General features: G+C 41.2%; 1 protein-coding gene across 2 annotated transcripts in view; it reads right to left on the bottom strand.

Moving 5' to 3' along the window:
* SLC17A6 (solute carrier family 17 member 6) overlaps positions 1-10060 on the bottom strand; it is a 31753-nt gene extending 21693 nt beyond the window's left edge. The window contains exons 1-4 of one of the 2 annotated variants that reach the window (XM_061999718.1): positions 9975-10060; positions 9897-9899; positions 6862-7114; positions 5668-5786 (exon numbers count right to left, since the gene is read on the bottom strand). In XM_061999718.1, coding sequence (XP_061855702.1) covers positions 5668-5786; positions 6862-7114; positions 9897-9899; positions 9975-10060 — 461 coding nt within the window. The remainder of the gene's footprint in view (positions 1-5667; positions 5787-6861; positions 7115-9896; positions 9900-9974) is intronic. The other variant, XM_061999719.1, reaches the window with a different exon arrangement.
* Between the last annotated feature and the right edge of the window lie 8884 nt (positions 10061-18944).

Here is an 18944-nt window from a genome sequence, read left to right as displayed (position 1 = left end):
GTGACTGCTTTCTGGAGTGGTTCCCTACTCCCTGATGTTACTTTGCACTTGTCATATATATGGAATAGAATTCAGTTTACCAAATGGTGTTTAATGTCTAGTCTGATTGTATGCTCCTTTTAGTAGCCACAAGTTTATCAGCAGTTATACATGTTCCTAAAGTGGCTGATGAATCATGACATTCACAGCAGATCTCATTGGACTACTCAGCAGTACCATAACTATGTCTCAATCTCTGAAAGGTTCATAAATACTAACCAGTTAATCATCAGTCTCCCAATGTGATAAGTATCACTAGTCCAGTTACAGGCACCCCCTTGGTTGTGCAAAACACAAAAAGAAAGGGTTTCTATCACACATCGTGATGACCCGGGCAAATACCACAAGTATTTGGGGTCCCCATAAAGTATACAGGCAGAGATATGTATGAACTGGGAATGACTCAATACACCTGAGGTTTGAAGTGCTTGTTAACTCAGTTAAAGAGTATAACTCTTCCTGGAGGAGCTCCAAGTCAAGAAAAACTCCACTAGTTTCCAGTTTGCTATTTTCAAAGCATAAGAATAGTAAAATCTGTTCATAATATAACTGTTAAGATACTAAAAAGTATTCAATGACAATTGTGAAGATTAGAGTATTGCATTCTTTGTGCATTTGAACTTCTTAAGCCGTTGATGTTTAGATGCATTCCTCTTAAAACAACCTTTGAATGATAAAGTTGAAGAACCACCAAGCCACAAATTTATTTTTCTTTCTGAGAAAGTCTGTCACTGAGAATGAGGATTGGTTTTTAAAATCTATAAAGATTAGGTGAATTCTGACTAGCCCAAGAAAAAGTTCTTTTCAGGGACTAAGAAGAAACTAAGACTAGGTGGGGTTGGAGAACTCTTAGAATTTCATACCTTTTCTGTTCACATCTCATTGTAATCATATAATCACAACTCCTCTGGTGAGAGTCTCTATAATGCTGATATTAAACCCTGTAGTTTAAAAGCATTCAAATTAGATTTATGTGCTTTTAAATGGCATTAGCTGCCATTATGAGTAATAGCTCAGCTAATTAAATACTGTGGATACATGCTACTAGGGCATCACACTTGAATTTCTATGTTTTCTTGTATTTTACAAGGGAAAATACTTTTAAACAATAAAAAAGCAACTCAGTTACTTCCTCATAGAAACCTTGCTCACACTAGTCAAAATGCACTGTGCTTTACTGAAAAACAGAGTCTCACTTCTTGTCCACTTTTAGGGGAGAAAGCTTTACTATTACTAATTAGAAGGGGTTGTAAACAATAAACCTATATTATTTTGGATTTGCCTCTGGAATTTGCTTGTCTATTCTTTCCCATACAGTCTCTAAAGCTCTGAATCATAAACTAATTTTGCTCATAGACAGTCACATAAACATATCTGCAGGGACCGGGAATTCTACTCCCAGTGTACTGCAGCCTGTGAGGAAGGGTGTTTTTTATAAGGCTGTACATATGTTCAAATAGGAGAGAGAACCTAGATCAGTTGCTAACCTGGATGTCTGTGTGTCAAGATGCCAAAGAACATGACTCGGTGGTGGGCTTGGCAGTGTTAGGTTAATGGTTGGACTCGATGACCTTAAAGGTCTTTTCCAACCAAAATGATTCTATAATTCTCTAAACTACTAGAGCCTACTCAATACTCTCTGCTATCATTGTGTCATGCTGAAGTGATGGCAAGGTTTATTGTTCATTGAGAACTTAACCCCGAGAAAAGGTGTATCTGTAATAAACTCTGCCCATGGGACCCTGCATTGCTTCCTTTGTTTCTCCAGCCTGCTGTGGGTAATTGCACAGTGGTTTCACACCAGCATATTCCAGAGGCAGATCCTCCTCTGGGAGAAGAGGTCTATATCCTTCTATTTTCACACACTACTCAAGGGATGCAAGTGTAAAGTTTCACTGATTACAAATGAGGGAGCACCTGAGGTCCAATCCGTGTCTTTTGGAAAACTGTGCTATCTTGCAATGTCCTGAAGGTTCCTTACTCCTATGGAAGTCAACAGAGGTTGAAAGCATTTGGGAGCACAAACCTTTGTAACATTGGCCCAGCTTCTCCTGCCCACCTGAGAGGTAAATGCTCAGGAGATGTGTTGTTTCTGAATGTTCTCTGCAATTTTTGAACACTTTTTTGTTTGACCTTGTTGGTGCTACAGCAGCATAAATAAACCTCTTTTTAAGTAAAGCATTTTCCTACTGTTGAGTTGAAAATACTCTAGAACAGAAAATTGCCAGTGATGCAAAATGAGATAAATTGGAATCCAAGCTATCAAGTGCAAAACTCCATTTACTACTGGTAAATCTGTAAAGCACTAAGTGTGATCTGTCACAAGTAGTGGTCGTGATAAGAGCAGTGGGTCAAGGCAGAATAGAATAACCAGACAGCAGCAGCCTTCAGTTCTACAACTAGCAGAAGAGCTGAGTAAAATGCTACCCATTGACAGCCTCAGTTGAAGAAAATATGTTAGAGAGTTCAGAGCTGAGGGCTGCTAATTCTTGATTGGCATTAAGCATTTTGAAACAGGGTCAGAATCAAAATAAAGGTTATCAGCTCAGTTTGAAGCTATTGCATTTTGTGGAGAAAGCTTTTCTTGATACCACAGGAGAGTAATTTCTTCCATGTGTTACATCTTAGAGAAACTTTCAGATTATGTCAACCCAATTTATGTAATTGGTTGTTAGACTGAATCTTAATGTCAAGCAAACTCAGTGCCATACACTTAGGAACTCCTTGTCAATAACAAATTAAGCTTGCAAAGCCTACCTTAACACTCCTCCCAGTTTCTTTCAGTTGGAAGTCAGTTTTTGTAAGAAACTATGAATTAGGGTATTGTTTATTAAAATTTATGTTAAGTTCAATGTAAAGGTTAAGCGACAAAAGAAAGGAAAGTACTTATGCGAACAGCTGCAGGACATCACTCATGTGAGATAAGATAACTGCAATTGCCTTCACATACCAGACACCATTTGTGTAAACAGGAGAGATACTGCTCAAGGATGACTACAAGATGTTCTAAGGGACTGACGAAGATAAAATAAACAACTCTAAGTGAGAACAAAGAAGGAAAACTTCTTACTCAGTAACCACCGAAAAACAGAAGAAAAAAAACCGACCCCTCACAGCAACTGAAGCATGCGCAGAGCAGTTTTCCTACTTCACAGCCACGGATGTAAAATGTATAAAAAGGACTGTTTAAACTAATCAGTACGGCAGTTGGCGGAGCGCAGACTCCCCTGTCGTCCAGCGCTGTCTTTGCTCTTATTCTACTTGCTACAATTAATAAAATTATAATTGGCTTATGATCCATTGTGGTCTCAATTTATGACAGTTTTCCATTCATGCCATCTTTTCCATATAATCATTTTTCCCCCCTTCCAAAGAATTAATCACTTGAAAATCTCTTTTTTTCTTGAGCTCAAGACTGAGTTTCTCACAGATCACTCTGAATATCCCTCTAGATAGACTCTGCAGTCTATTATATTTTATATAGAGCACGTCTGAATATGGTTTTCTGTATAAATTCAGACTTGCTCTGAATGCAAAGGAAAACCATTGACACCATGGAGTTATTCAGTGTGGTTTGTAAAAAAAAAAAAAAAAAGGTTACTTGGCTGTGATCCACCACAGTGTAGAGGGACCAGATGTGGCTGTAGCACAAGACATGTAAATCAGCAGAGACTTTTATAGTAGCTCATATTCCATGGGGGCTGTAGGCCTCTAGGGCTGTATACTCACTTGTCTGACATCTTCTCATGTAGTTTCTTGATAAGGGGTGGATATCAAGGCTTGCACCCTGCTTTGGGTGCCACTTTACCCTAGAGTCATCCTGTTCACTCCAAGTTGAATATGTAGATGTCAAAATCTCTTTGTAGAGTTTAGGAATTAACTTGTATTTTCACCTCTTCAATACCCTGTTATTCCAACCACCACATCTAACCACTCAGCACTCTATTCTCTGTCATTTTAATCTACCCACTAAATATAAATCACAGCCACTATCCATATTTCGCTATTTGCAGTTACTGGAATGCATGTTGCAGATAGTTCCTTAATTAAATCTGTGATTTACATAATCATCTGTTGTCTCAGAGACTTCCACAATAGCAATAGCTAGTCCCTAATCTGTGAGAATTGCCGAGTCAAAATACACCCAGTTTAATAACTGGAACTAGCCTTCCTTAAGTGTTGTAAATGTAAATGTTTATGAAGAGAAGAAAAAAATTATGCCAGGCTGTGTGTTTCTACTACCAAGTTTTCCTTGGAATGTCCTTGCTAATGTCTTGCAAATCTTTGTATTTGCATCACTTTAAGTCTGGATTGATTCAAATGGGGTTACTGGTGCTCAGGTGAATGACAGTTTTGATTCCCTCATTCAAATTCTACAGTCTTTACTCAAGGGAAACACCAATTGCTCCTGAGGAGTTACAGACTGTCTCAAAATGCAAAAATGCTGATAGGAGAAAGAAAAGGAAAAGAACTCTTTAACTGTCTGTTAATTGCTGTTTGAAATAGCCTTTTATGTTTATGAACCATTGTCAGAAAGATGGTACTTGTAAACAGGCAAAAGATACCTCAGTGTGATAAGTGGTGTGTTCTGGTTTATTTGCTTTAAAAAGGTGAATATTAGGGTTGTCTCACTTACAGAGCATCTCTCCATTAGTATGTACTCTTTCTTTTTAATGTGAGTCTCTGACTAAAAGACATTTACACTGGAGAGAGTGTTTTTGCTATAGCTCCCCTCTCCTTCTCTTTTTCAAAGACACATGAGGAATCCTTCTCAACAGCCTCTCTCCCTTTCCAGGCCTACTTTTGATGTTAAACACTCCTAGGAAGACTTAAAGTTATATATTACTGGGTTTAGTATCCATTTATACTTAGTTTGTTGTTGTTTTGAAGAGTGGCACTAGGACCTTTGCTACTTCTGCAAACGATGAGCCTATGGCATTAAGCGTGAATGTGAAAGCCTCATGTGTCTTGAATACTCAGTGGATCTAATTAACAGGTAGAATCGCACCCTCGGTGCTTGAAAAATTGCCAGACACCATAGAAACGAGTCCTTAAGTCCCTGCACCATCTGCACTTTCTTTTGATTGGGGAAGTCTCATTGAAGAATGCTTTTCCACCATTCTAAAATCATTTGTGCATTAATGGAAAATTCCTGCTGATGATTTTCCTTTTCATTAAAACAAAAATCATAACGTTCTTTCATTCAATCACGGGGGGGGAAAAACAAAAACAAAAGCAAAACAACTCCCTGAAGCTTTGATGAAATAACGAATCTTTGAATATGGCTCTGAATGGGGGTTTGTGTGTATATCATTGCCACAACCTCCTTAAATGCCCTTTTAAAGAAAAACACGAGACATCCCCCGCAAACCCAGAAGATCTGGAGGTGAATCACCAGCCCACCAGGGCATCCGCGGCTCTACAACTCATGCAGGCGTCCCTGCCGTTTTCAACGCCACTGCCCTTGAACCCGGGCCAGGTTGCTGCAGCGGGGCGGGGAAGTCCCGGCTGCGCCCGTCCCTCCCCGCCGCGGCTCCGGGGGTTCGGTGCCGGCGGCCGGAGGGTGCTGCCCCCGCCTCCCCCGCTCGGACTCGTTCGGGAGCCTGGAGCTCTTTAGGCCATCGTTACCTGTTAGCTGCCAGCCGGGACGAGATGTACCCGCCGGGAATCTGGGTGATTATGTATCCCCAGAAAAAAGAGCCATGGATCATGCCGACTGTTTCAGGATCCCAATTAAACTTCGCTTTCTTCCAACGCAATGGACCGAGAGAGAAGAAGAAAAAGAGAAGAGAAAGGCTGTAATCGAGCCAGATTATTCATCCGCTTTATAACTTCACGCCGGGAAGTCTAGGGGAAGATTCTAACGCCGGCGGTTGCACTTTGTGGCCGCGGCACTGGGACGCAGGGCTCCGAGTGCCCAAAGCTGCTCGCCCAGTCTTAGACCACCACAGGAAATATTCCAGCTGCCCGCCAGATAAATAAGCAGCAGAACAATTTCGATGATAGCAATTAAAATAGTGCCTTTGTGGGACAGGAGTGGGGCAGGGTCGCTAACGAGTGACCGGAGCCCGGTGTGCCTGGAGCGGCCCGGGCTGGCGAGCAGAGACCTGCAGGGGCGTAGGGGGGCGGGGGTGATTCCCACACGGCCGTGGCTGTACGGAGTTACCTCTTGCCTGCGCAAAGACTAAGCTATAGGGTTGGTTTGTCTCCGGACGTACATATTTAACACTCATCTATATTTGGAATTCACTTCTTTCTCACTATGCTATAACTCACTTTGAAACGGATCTTATCATTTAATGCCTTTTATCAACGCAAATTCTTTCACCGTGGTTTTTTTTTTCCCCCCCAAACATTCCTACACAACCTCCGTGTCCTCTTTACAGCCTGGCGCATCCTCCGTCAGTAGTTCGTTCGACGCCCTCCTTTCCCTGGCCCCTACATTTATTTTACGAGATAGCCGCGTTTTTCAAGATGGTGTGCAAAATGGAAAATAAAAATGTGCCCACAAATTTGTACCGCGAAATGGGGCTGGGAACCGAAAAGGAAAAAGTAGGAATAATAGCTAGAAATTGTTTCTCCTTCAAGAAGGGTGTTTCCGTCCTACGAAAAACAGCGGTAGGGCCTGGCAGTGCGGGGGGGTGGGCGGTGCAGGGCCCTCGGGCAGTGAAGGTGGAAAGCGCCCACCCCGGCCCGGGAGCACCGCGGGCTGAAGCGCGGGGAACCACCGGGAACCACCGAGCCCACCTCGCCTGCGCGAAGCTGCTTGACCTGAGAGTTTGTACTGGGAGGACACGGGAATTACGAGGGAAGGGTTCCCACCTCTTTAATAATTTTTCCTCCTCGGTGTATGGTGCTGTTATTGACCATATCCACGATGGCCACTCCCAAGTTACATCGGATCCCGAAGGAAATGCAGAATCCCAGTCCGCTCATGATGGCAATGATGTACCTCCGGGGCAGCCCGAAACAGGTGCAGTCGCATAGCGGGGCTTTCTTCTCGGGCATTTCCATGGGCTTCCCATCTTCCGTCAGCTCGATGGTGTCCCCGGGCTTCTGCCGCTTCTCTAGGACTCTGCCCGACACAAGGAAGGAAAGTCAAGCCCTGGCCGTCTGAACGCACGGCCCCTTCAGGTAGCTGAAGGCTTAAATTCACCGCTCCCCCCGCCCCTTTGGCTTGGTTTGGATTGATTTGAGGATTTACTCCTTGTTTTCCATTCACCTTCAAGTGCTCTCTAGCAATGACCTGTAGGAGTCACGGTTAGTCACCCCCGGCTCCCCCCGCCGCCCCGCCGCAGCAGCCCGGGGAGGAGCTCCGACTGAGAAATGCTCATCTATCATTAAAGACTTCTACTGAAATATGTAGGACGCGTTAAGAAGACATCATCTGTAACCACTGCAGAGGCGCCATGTTGGGTAGCCTAAGAGGCAGAGTATGGGCAGCTAAACAGTCTCTTGGAGAAGGTTTTATTGCCTCCTTGCTGTTTTAGACACACCGAGGGGAGTTACCTTGGTGTGCATCGTGCTTCAGGTCTGGGAACAAAAGAAATATTTACAAAAGGAGGGAGATATTGCCACTTGCAAAATGGCTGTCACATGCACTGGAAGAAAACATGACCGTCTTTACAAAACTGGCACCTCCTCGCATCTGCTCAGCCTCACGATGTGAATGTGTGATCCCTTAGCAGGTTTCATGTTCTCAGATCAGCTTTAAACTAGATTTCATTCTCCCACTCCCTTGTTTTCACACGAAAATCCCAGCTCCTAGAAATCTAGAATCCCTCCATTGTGCGGGAGAAAATGTGTTTTTACAGGTATTTCGAATCAACAGGAAGATACCGATCAAAACCCCAAACTCTACCATCCACCAAAGGTGACTTAGACCTTTTAATATTGTTTCTTCTTCGGTGCAAAAGCTTTTAAAATGCTGTGTCCGTGGTAAAGATCGAATTTCTCGAACAAGTGTCCTGTGCTGAATCTCTTAATCTTCTTTTGTAATCACTGAGGTATTTAAAAGGCAGAAAACGGCTTCCCCCTGCTCTGTCGTCCTGGGGAGTGAGGTGTTGCAGTTCCCCTCCCTCCACCCTCTCCTCTGCTCCAGGAGAGGTTCCTCACGTCAGAAAGCCTTCTCGGAGGAGCATCTCTCTGAGGTTAACTCACTCGGCTAATGGGGCAGTAACAATTAGCAGAATAAGGCTCAAAAGGTTCTCCGTGTTTGGGAGAAAACAGAGGGATGATCTCCAATAGTTAGCCAGTTTTATTTTCTGGGAGAATTCTTTCCATGGTTACAGACCACAGCATTAAAAAATGCTTTAACAGTTATGAATAAAATAAAAACACTATGGATTTAAGTTCCAAATTCATTCGTGCGAATAAAAGGTGATGTGGAAGTATTTTCTCCCTGAATGGGCTTCTTGTCTTCGGGAAGACACTGAAAATAGCGTGTAAGGGACGTGTAAGGGACGTGAAAACGATTTTAATTCGAATAATCGGAAACGAAATACTTCAGTCCCGTGAGTAGAAAAACAGTAAATCACGCATTTTTTAATCAAGGGAGAAGTTCAAACGGACTTTTGCTGGAAAATATATTCACTGTTTCTCCATTATTGCTGTGTGGCTATATAAAAAGGAGGAGACACAATTGTTTTATTTATATGTGGTAGTCTTTTTGAGGAGAAAAAAAAAAAAAGAGTTTTATTTCATTGGTTATACTTTAAGCGATTATTCTGGCTTAGCAGTGTTTTTCTTTCTCTGACCATTGCAAACGCCTTAAATTTGACGAAAAACTGTTGGATATTCACTGCATTGTTGATGACTTTGATTTTGCTTTTGGCTTTTCGAAAATGTACCCTTCCTACTAAAATGGAAATCTTAATTTCATCTTTCTCACTTAACTGATGTGTCCCCTTTCCTGCAAATGGCAGCAGAAGTTGTGACTCACACGATGGAAGAGCTTTGTGCTTGTGCCCAGCACTGCCGCAGAGAGATGGGGGAAAAAAGACTTTTACGTGACCTACTCCAGCCGGATAAATCCGCAGTTACCTTTATTCTGAAATTCAAAAAAAAAAACCCAACCCAACCCAATGTTCGGGATAATTTCTAGCAGAGAGGATAGTCGAAAATAGATTGGAATTTCACACATTGTTCTCAATCGTCCTGGAGGTCACTAAAGTCGCCAGATTCGATGGAGAGAGAATGATGTGTCAACTTTAGTGCAGACACTTTTTAAGTGTGCTAGAATTGAGGCTTGTTTATCCGCCTGTACAGAGCTCGAAGACGGCAGAAATGTTCTGTACACACAGAAACATACTGTTGAGTGGTGCTTTTGGATTTAGCTTTTGCAGCTGTGTATTACTTATAAGACAAGTAGATGCTTCTCAAAGCAGGTGGATAAATAATTAAACACATCTTCCTATATGTTTCAGCTTCAGGAGAAAAAAAAATCATTCGAATATCAATTATTTATACATCTCCATGTTTATCTTCCTCTGACGACAAATTACACAAGGGACAAGATTAATCGAAACCAGGAAAGATTATTATTATTATTATTATTTAATGATTGGTAAGGGCAGGGGGAAAGATCCTGTGACTGCACTGAAAAATTAACATAGAACAAAAATACAAGGGGCTTCTCCCTCCTGATTGTGATTTCAAGATGGGATCCTGGTTTTGTGGGAGAAAGATGGAGTTATCTTTCCCTACATATTTACCGACACCATCTATGAATCAGATAGAGAAGTTACGAGGGTGCCATATTGACAAGCTTCAGCACTAGTTTCCAAGATCCAGATAATATCAGCAGGATCTCAGCAGCTCCCAGCCCTTCTGTCACTAACCTCCCCAAAGCACTCGACCTCCTTCAGCAACTGGCAGTTAAGTAAAGCTCCAATTATTTCTAGGAAGTAGAGTCCTATAAGAGATCTCAGTCTTACCTGTAGAGTTGGCCAAGCGATTTTCCAGCAAAATTCTTCAATCCCTCCTTGCCAGGGGTCAAAATCCTTTGTTTTACCGACTCCATTCGTGCAGGGCTGCTCGCTGGATTCTGCTGGGCTCTGGCTAGGGCACTGCTACGAGCAATGATGGTTCATAGTGGTTTAATCTCTTAACTTTCCCCCCTCATTAAATGTCTAACAGTGCACCTCCGGGTAAAGGGAGAATGAGAGCAAGCGTGCGCGCCTGTGTGTGTGTGAGAGAGAGGGAGAGACGGCGTGCGGAGCCGGGGGGGGAGAGGGTGAGGGCTAGGGGAGCGCGCCTGTGTGAGGCGGCGAGCGAGGAGCCGGAGAGCTCTGCAGGCAGCCCCCGGGTTTCCCGGCAGCGCGGAGTTGCCAGGCGCGGTCAGAAAGTCTTCTCGGCCTTGAAGGGTTCAGGGGTGGCGAGTGGAGGCAGTGGCAGGCCCTGCTGGGAGGGGGACAGTGAGCCCTTTGCCGGAGCGTTTCAGAGCAATCTCGGTTTGGCGCTGGCGGTGTCCACGGCTGTAGAGCCGGAGGGGGAGGGGTGCATTCGCTGCTGTAGGCAGATAGCGGCCAAGTCCCCCGCGCCCCAGAGCCGCTGACTAAAACCCTCGGACAGCGAGTTAGCCTCAGCGAAGGTCGCGCCCCGAGGCGGCGGCGGCGGCGAGCGGCAGCCCCCGGGCTCCGCGCCCCCCCCCGTCAGCACCGCGGTCAGCGCCGCGCCCCGTCAGCACCGCGGACAGCGCCGCGCCCACGCCGCGCTCGGCGGCCCACGGGGAGCCGCGGCCGCGCCTCCGCCCGCGCCGGGTCGGGCGGATGGATGGCGCGGGCAGAGCCGCGGGGCTGCGCACGTCGGGGCGGGGGGTGCCGGTTTGTGGGCACGGAGGAAGGACGTGGCCCTCGTGCAGGCAGCAGCACGTCTGGGGAAACGGGGCGTTAGCTGCAAATAATACTGCTCTTGGTATAAATAGGTAACATCTATTCTAAAGGTACATCGATCCCTATATTTACTCAAACAGCGTATTTTATACCGTATGAGGCATCCGTTAGCGTCCGCTTTCTCTCGAGCAATTAATAATTTATGTTTCTTTTGTGTCCATGCCTGTCTATTGCTTCCATGCCTCTGAGTAGGCCAGACAATTTAGTCTTGATTTGTGGTATTTACAGCACTGGAATGAGCTGGGCACATTCTGAAGACAATTATTTTTCTCTCCAGATCTAATATTAATTTTCCAATTTTAATCACTTTGAAGTAGGTTGAAGATACAAAATGTAGTATTTCTTTCTAAGTCATAACTGTTGTATTTTTTTATCCTTCATGTTAAAGTTTCTGTAGACTCATTAATTAAAAAGAAAATAATGTATAACTTGTGCTCTAAACAAATCCTTCTGATTTTATTAAGTTTCTTCACTTGTCTAGTTGCTAACATCAACTAGCAATTTGTCTAGTTGGTGACAAAGCATAAACAATGTGTTTTTAAAGTAAGATTCCCCAACGAAAACATGTGTTGTAGCTGCAACACATCTAACTGCTTTTCGGACTTATATAAATATTTTTCCTGCTATTGCCCTCTGGTGGGGGTTAATGACGTTTTGCAACAGCAAAGTGCATTTCTACAAGACCCATTATTTTAATACTGAAATTCCAATCATGACTAATCCATGTAGAATTACAATATTTCCTTTCAAAGTTGTAAAAGAACTATAAAGTACAGAGTAGAAAATAAATTTAAACTCTCTGGAATCGAAATGTTGCTAATTAGCATCATAACACAGAGCTGATTTCTAAATCATGGTTGGTACTGAATGTGGTTTTTGGCATAGGTTTCAGTACAGCAGCTTCTCTACCATTTTACCAAAAGGATTTTTCCCTCTACATGCAAAGCTGCACAGTTATATAAGCAAGTCTTCCCAGTGATTCATGGCTCCAGTGTGCCATTGCAGATGCTCAAAGGAAACCCGTATGAATAGATTTTCCGGAGGGGCAGCAGGAGCAGGAAATTGTTTAGCAAGGATGAAATGGGATTGGATTCCGTAACACAAGCCTTTCAGGAAAGTACTGAGCACTTTTCCTAGCTGGAATTTGAGACTGCAAAGTCTGCAGGGCAAGGGTGCTTTGTTTCTTTGCATGCACAATGAGCTCTGGCCCCTTTTTTTAGAAAGCTCAGCACTGGTGTGTTTTTGATGCTATGGCTACTAAGTAGCAGCAATAATTATTGCTAAAATAATAGCATTTAATAAGTAAATTATGACTGATTTGGGACAGATAAATAATTTATCATATCACACAAATATGAATTTAAAGGCCAGATTAGACATTCCTGGGTGTAGTCTCTCACTACAGGAACGTTAGTTGGTCCTTAATTGAATAAAATATGCAAAATAGCAAACAACTCTGGTGTAGTAATGGTGTAATGACTGGGCTGCTGCTGTAGCCACCTGAAGCAGAAATTTTAAGTCTATCATATGTTATACTCAGACTATTCTACTGACTCACATCCTTATTAAACTCAGGTGTTTTGGTTTCACATGCAACCAACACTAATAGCCTCAGTAGAAAAAGAATATCCTTAGTGTTTTAAAATATGTACAGACTTGTCTTCTTTTAGTAACATTATATATTAGTTATTTAGCCTTGGTAGAATAAACCATATCTAGAAGAAATAACACACAATGTTAATATATGTTATCAGAATAAGAAGCAAGAATTATTTCTATAACAAATATCTGTCACAGACAGACTCCTCTCACAAAAGGCCTAACTCAAGCTCCAGTGAAATCCCTGTGACTTGTTTCCACTCGTGTCAATGGCAGGTGAAATAGGATGCTATGCAGAAAATTCTAGTTCAGATATCACTGTTAAATGTTCACATATTGACCAGAAGGAATGAGATTCAGTCAAAAGTCACCCACTAAAAAAAAAGCGGGTCTGAAAAAGCTCCTGTGGGGTCATATGGTGTGGTGCAGGATGCTGCAGATACCAACAGTTTTTTCACATGGAGCAGAAAGCTTATTGCTTAATCCTGAAATCTTGTACTTAAATACAATTCTCTTCACCTGATAAAACTTTCTTTTTCTTTTGCATCCCTGAAGGCTAAAGGATTGAGTCCTTACCTGCCCTTTCATTTCTATAAATAGTTCCTTTTTGCAAGTTTCTGATTGAACTATTTCAACAAGTTAATTGAAAGAATTACAGATGTGGTTCTTAGCTTGGTTTTTCTTATTGCTATCAAAATTTTCCACAATAACACTAAGAATAGTGTCTAAATATAGTGTAATCCTTTTAGAAGACTACAAAGTCAACACAGCAATATATCTTTCTCTTCTCTAAGTTTTAGTCTTGCTGAAGCAAACTATATCCTAAGCTAAAATTTTCATCAGTGGTACATACCAGAGATTTAAAACTACAGAATATTGAAATTCCATCTCTGATCTGATCTTTGCTGCTGACACACTGCAATATGGATTTGTTCTTTCTCAAGTGTCATGCATTCTAAGCTTTTAAATTAATACATATTTAAGGATCCATTTTGATAAACAAACATATCTATGTTACTTTAGATTTATATGATCATATAGATAAAACCTAAGAAACTGTTTTCCCCATCTACTCAAAAGTGATCTTAGTTATCTAGTTATATCTTAGTTATCTTAGTTATCTAGTATATCTTAGTTATGCATGTCTGTAATACAGAGTCATTTGGCATAAGCATGGCTCAAAAATGATGATCTAATTCTCACTCCTGTCTATGGTAGCTGTCTTCTGAATCCAGTGGTATTTGATGTCACCTTAAGAGCACAGCATTTTTTTTAGCTCTTTGAGACTAGGGAACTGCAAAATCCCAAAGCAATGCCAAAATAATGAACTTGCTTGTCAGACCACGAGGAAGACAATTGTCTGGAAGAAGCAACAGCTTTGTAAACTCCTTTGCAGTAAACTATTTCTTGAAAATAACTATTAAATAGTTAAAAATAGTGAAATAAAGTCTTGTGCCAAGCCCCCGACTGAAGAGGGAGAAAAGGGGGACAAAGATGGTTTTAAACCAGGAGCTTCCTCATTCTCCTAGAAAGTTTGTGAAGGTCACTTCCTAGAATAACTTAAAGTGGGCGGCTGTTGTAGCCTCCAGTGTCATGATGATTCACAGCCACAACTGGACACATAATTATAAAATCATATAATCAAGCAATTTGAAGATTTATATTTAGATTGATTTGAAGATTTAGATTGATTTAGATTGCGATCTGATCTAGGTGAACCTGCTTCTGCAGAGGGATTGGACTAGATGATCTCTGAAGGTCCCTTCTAACCCCTACCATTCTATGATTCTATGATTTAGATGTAGTGTCCATCTTTTGAAACATTAAAGATATGTCTATGCTGAGTCCTGCACTCCAACCTGTAAAGATTCCCAAACTGCAGCTAAGACTACATAAAGTTGGGCTGACAATACATTGCAAATGATTTTTGGTTTTGGAGATCTATCCACCAGCAGCTAAACATGCATTTTACAAAACTGCCTTGTTCTTTTTTGTGCATGTAACTCCAGACCTAGGTTGTGTGCACATGTGGTTGTGATGTCCTGCTGAGAAGCATATCACACAATGGTGTAGCTGTAATGTGCTGTGGTGCCAAAAGTTCACAGAATTCCTGTTTCCTCCTGATCTGCCTCGCTTACATCTTGAATGGGATTTTAATTTCCTGAACTGTGGGCCAGATGGGTAATTTATATGCTATAAAACAAACATGGCAGAACTTCAACTGTTGGGTCAGATCTTGGCACTGTATCTCTACAATAGTACAAAAATTGTTCATCTTTCTCATGTTTTGTTCCAAACTGAACAGACTTGAGCTGAAACATGCTAAGGAATGCATGTGGCTGGACAGAACAGACATATTCACACAGAAGGTCACTTTCAACCAGCTCGTACTGCTTGGAAATAGAAATCTGGAACTTTGGGCCAAGATCACAAAGACAAATAGAAAAATCTATCAGGAAGCTGGCTGCAGAAGCAAAGTAAAATATGACTATGGATTTTGTCAAGCAAAGCTGTGTAGCTTTTCCACTACTTCAGCTAAATGTGATATATGACAGCTTAGAGCTTGTAAATTGGGCTACTCTCTTTCAGATGCCCCCATTCAATTGCTAGAAATCCCATTGCTTTGCCTACTAAGCACAAGAAATGGCACATAACAGAGGACCAAAGTTGCACACTGATATTTCAGGGTGAGTTTTAGTTTTAAGATGAACTGTAGATAATTTGCCCAGTAATCTCTGCACTAACATAGATGATGAAATACTCTAATGACTTGCCACAAACTACAGTGTTTGAATGGCTGCTGTTGCTTTCTGTGGAAGTAACAATGGTCATTTAAACAGAAGGGGAAAAAAAAAAGACATAAAAGTATCTGAAAGCTGCATATTTTTGTATTAAGGAATATCTTAATTTTAAATATATAAATCAATAGTTTTAACTGTAATGGCAATGCCTAATTTTCAGATGAGGTGTATTTAGCTCCTGTAGCAGGGCAGGTTCTTTTTCGATTTGAGGCTGCTGCTTCAGCTGTCTAGTGGTAAAAGCCACTAAGGCACCAGAAGTGCAGGCAATTTTTATGTTCTACTAGTGTAGCCTATTTCACTGGGAATTAAAAAACCACCAAAGCCACTAGATGGTTTGAAGTTACCATATATGGCTGTTCCATGGCTGGAAATTTCCCTCTTGCATGAAATATTTATTTATTTCCTCTGTCCTCCCTTTTCCGTCTAAAATCTAGTTTGTTTTTAATATTAGCAACTAGATTGAAAAGCAAATCTAATAAAAATCCACCCAATGGCAAGTGCATTTTGAAAGCAATGACATTCATATTAGATTCATCTATTATTTTTATATATACATATCTATATCTGTGGGGAAATTTGACAGCATCAAATCTATTTATCTTATAAAAGTAAATGGGAGGCCTTATCTTCTTCCCAGATATTACAGGAACATCTGTTCCTTTGGATTCCTGTACTGCTCCATGAGTTAAATGCAAAGGATCCCAAAGGACTTCAAGCCATCTGTCATGTTAGACAGAAATGCACCCACCTCTGGGGGTGGGCCGGAGCAGCAATTCTCTTAGTACATGAGGAAGCTAAGCAACACTTGGTGAGTGGGATGCAGTTACCCACAATGAAATTTAGCCAAGGCTTGCATCATATTATCCTGTCTTTTATTAACATGATGGTTAATGATCCTTTATATCATTATTTTATTGTTCCATGATGTCCATCATTTGTTTAAGTGCTTAAGCAAGGCTTTTACAGAAGAGCCAGTGTGGTCTTAGCGATAGGTCTCTTCTCACTGCATGAAAAACCTGGAAGGGAGTGTTCAAATAGAAGACTGTGTTATGGTGCCTTTTCATTACTAGAATTAGAAAATTGGAACCAGATTTTCTAAGGCTGCAGTAGTCCTTTCATTTCTGATTACTTGTTGCTTATTGTTCTTTTTAAATGGACTAAGAGAAGTCTGTGGTGGAATTTCGGTTGATTCAGATCACAGGCCATTCTGATTGAAACAGATTAAATCTATTCTAGACATTCATTTGCTAGGAGAACACACCAAAGGTAAATTCTGGATACATCATTTGATCAGGAAACCATTCCTGTGGGGAAAAACAACCCAACACAATTCACAATAGATATGTGGAAAATAGTTGTGCATAGTACAACAGGGAACTGACACCTGATTTTGCAGGCAGACTCTTAGACTACACCGTTAGGTCTGGGATTGATATTACAGTCTGAGTTTGTCACTCTTCTTTTGCATGCCTCATTTTTTCTGGTTATTAAGAAGGGAGAATAATCCTTTAGGACAAATACTGATTTGATAATAGACTAAATTCAACCAAAATACATAAAATGCTGTGTAAGAAGATTATATGGAGATTCTATTACATGTAAAGCAGTTTCTTTAAGGAGAAACACATACATAAATCTGTAATTAGTAATCTATACCCACAAAGTACAATTTGCTAGTGATACAGCCAACACATTCCGCCTTCACCACCAGACTCTGCCAGAACAGGTTGCAGTGATCTAAGGACACTTGTACATTTTTGTCTCCTATACCATGGCTTTTCTATGTAGAAGGATATTGAAACAGTGTGTATAACTGCAGCAAAAAACATAAATAAGGAGGAAACACATGTCTTTAGTTGATGTTTGGGGTTAGTGGAGTCTTTATAAAGTGAATCTTATGTCTTCCCAAGAAAAAAACCCATGGTTTTCACAGAGGGAGGCTTCCATCCATCCTATGTTTCCTTCTTTAGTTTTATCTCTTGACAAGCTGACAACCATCAGATGAATTCAAGACTGAATGTAATCACATTTCATCTCTTAAATTTCCCTGGAATCATCCTAATAGAATTGTCTGCAATCTGGATCCAAAATAGGAAAATAAGGAATCTGGGAGGGTTTCTCATGTCATGTGCTTCCATCTGCAACAGACAACACTAATCCAAGCTAGTAATGCCAGCATATCCTCACATGACTAATATTTTAATCAAAAGACTCTCATCTTTTTATTTATATTATAAAAACAAATATTGCTTGTCCCATGAGTATCAGGAGGAACACATTTGTCTCCCTGAGGCTTCCTGTCTTCAGTACCCCTCCAACTTTTCTACTACCCTTTCCTGGGTAGTAGAGGCCCTGGTTGGGATCTATGAGAACTCCAGTACTCCTTTGCATGTTCCCTAACACTTTCTTGTCAGCTCCTGTCATGTCATCAGCATGCCTTTTCCCTCTCCCTCACTGTGTCTTCTTTTATTTAAAAAACTGCTTTTGGTAAACTATTTTTCTGAAAATTGTAGGGAATTCCTATCTCTGTCACTTTTATGTTTCTGGCAAATTTGATCAAAATACTCAACATACACATCAACATACACACAAAGGTGTAAGTCTCATTTCATTAGAAAACTGGACTGAAACAATCATCATTAGATGAGGTTGTTTTTGTTGATCTCATGTTTCATTAATAGAGGAAGCTATCTTGGATATTACCCTATCTTTTGAGAAACTGTTCTTCTGCTTTCTATAAACCACAAAGATTTTACATCTTTTACACAATAAATACTTAGGAAGTGCTAGATACCTTCTTTGAACAACATGTCCATGGGTTTGAAGGCATAAAAGTCCAAATGTTCTTTTTCTTACCACAAAATACAAAGGAAAAGCACACTGTAAAAGATTTTGAGGGAATCTGAGCACAGCACTGCTGGTTTGTGGAATACATAAGATGTTCTTTCTCCTCTGGAAGCATTAGAGCAGCAAATAATTCAGGATGACAGGAAAATCTCTGCTTTATTTTAGGACACTGCTAATGAGCTCAGTGGTGTTTACATTGTGTTCCACAGAGCAGGGGGCAGGATTGGGGTATCACATAGCTAGCTTTGGGCCAAAGCACTCAACACATCCATGTCAAGATATCTGTGATCTCAAAAAGGAACTAAAAATACCAAGATATCAGTTAAGATCTCTTTTCTAAATGTCACAGGGAACACCCTCAAACTTAGGCTTCGTGTATATTTAATTTCATAATCTTACATTTAAGTGTAAGCATTTTATAACTATTTTTTCTTATTCATTGTTATAAACAAAACATTACAGATCAGGTGGATTAACTCTGTGATTCCACCAGAGGAAGCTGTGGCTCCAGATGTGTTGTGCAGGGCCATGAGGTGATGCCAGCTTTGACAGCCACACCACAATGGCATTGCTCTGGCATGCTTAGGCTCTGCAGACACAAACTCAATGAGTGGAGTGCTTCTGGACTCTTATTTAGCACCTTAATTTTATATATGGATCTATTAGATTAAGGACAAGCACATCCACACATTTACAGGAAAGATTCTGATCCACTTGTCCTTCCCCTTCCTTTGCAGGTGTCTCTGGATACAGTTAGCCATAACTT

Source organism: Colius striatus, chromosome 7 (genome assembly GCF_028858725.1).
Source record: "Colius striatus isolate bColStr4 chromosome 7, bColStr4.1.hap1, whole genome shotgun sequence".
NCBI lineage: Eukaryota > Metazoa > Chordata > Aves > Coliiformes > Coliidae > Colius > Colius striatus.
Note: the sequence above shows the minus strand (reverse complement) of the source record. Positions and strands in the feature narration are given on the sequence as shown.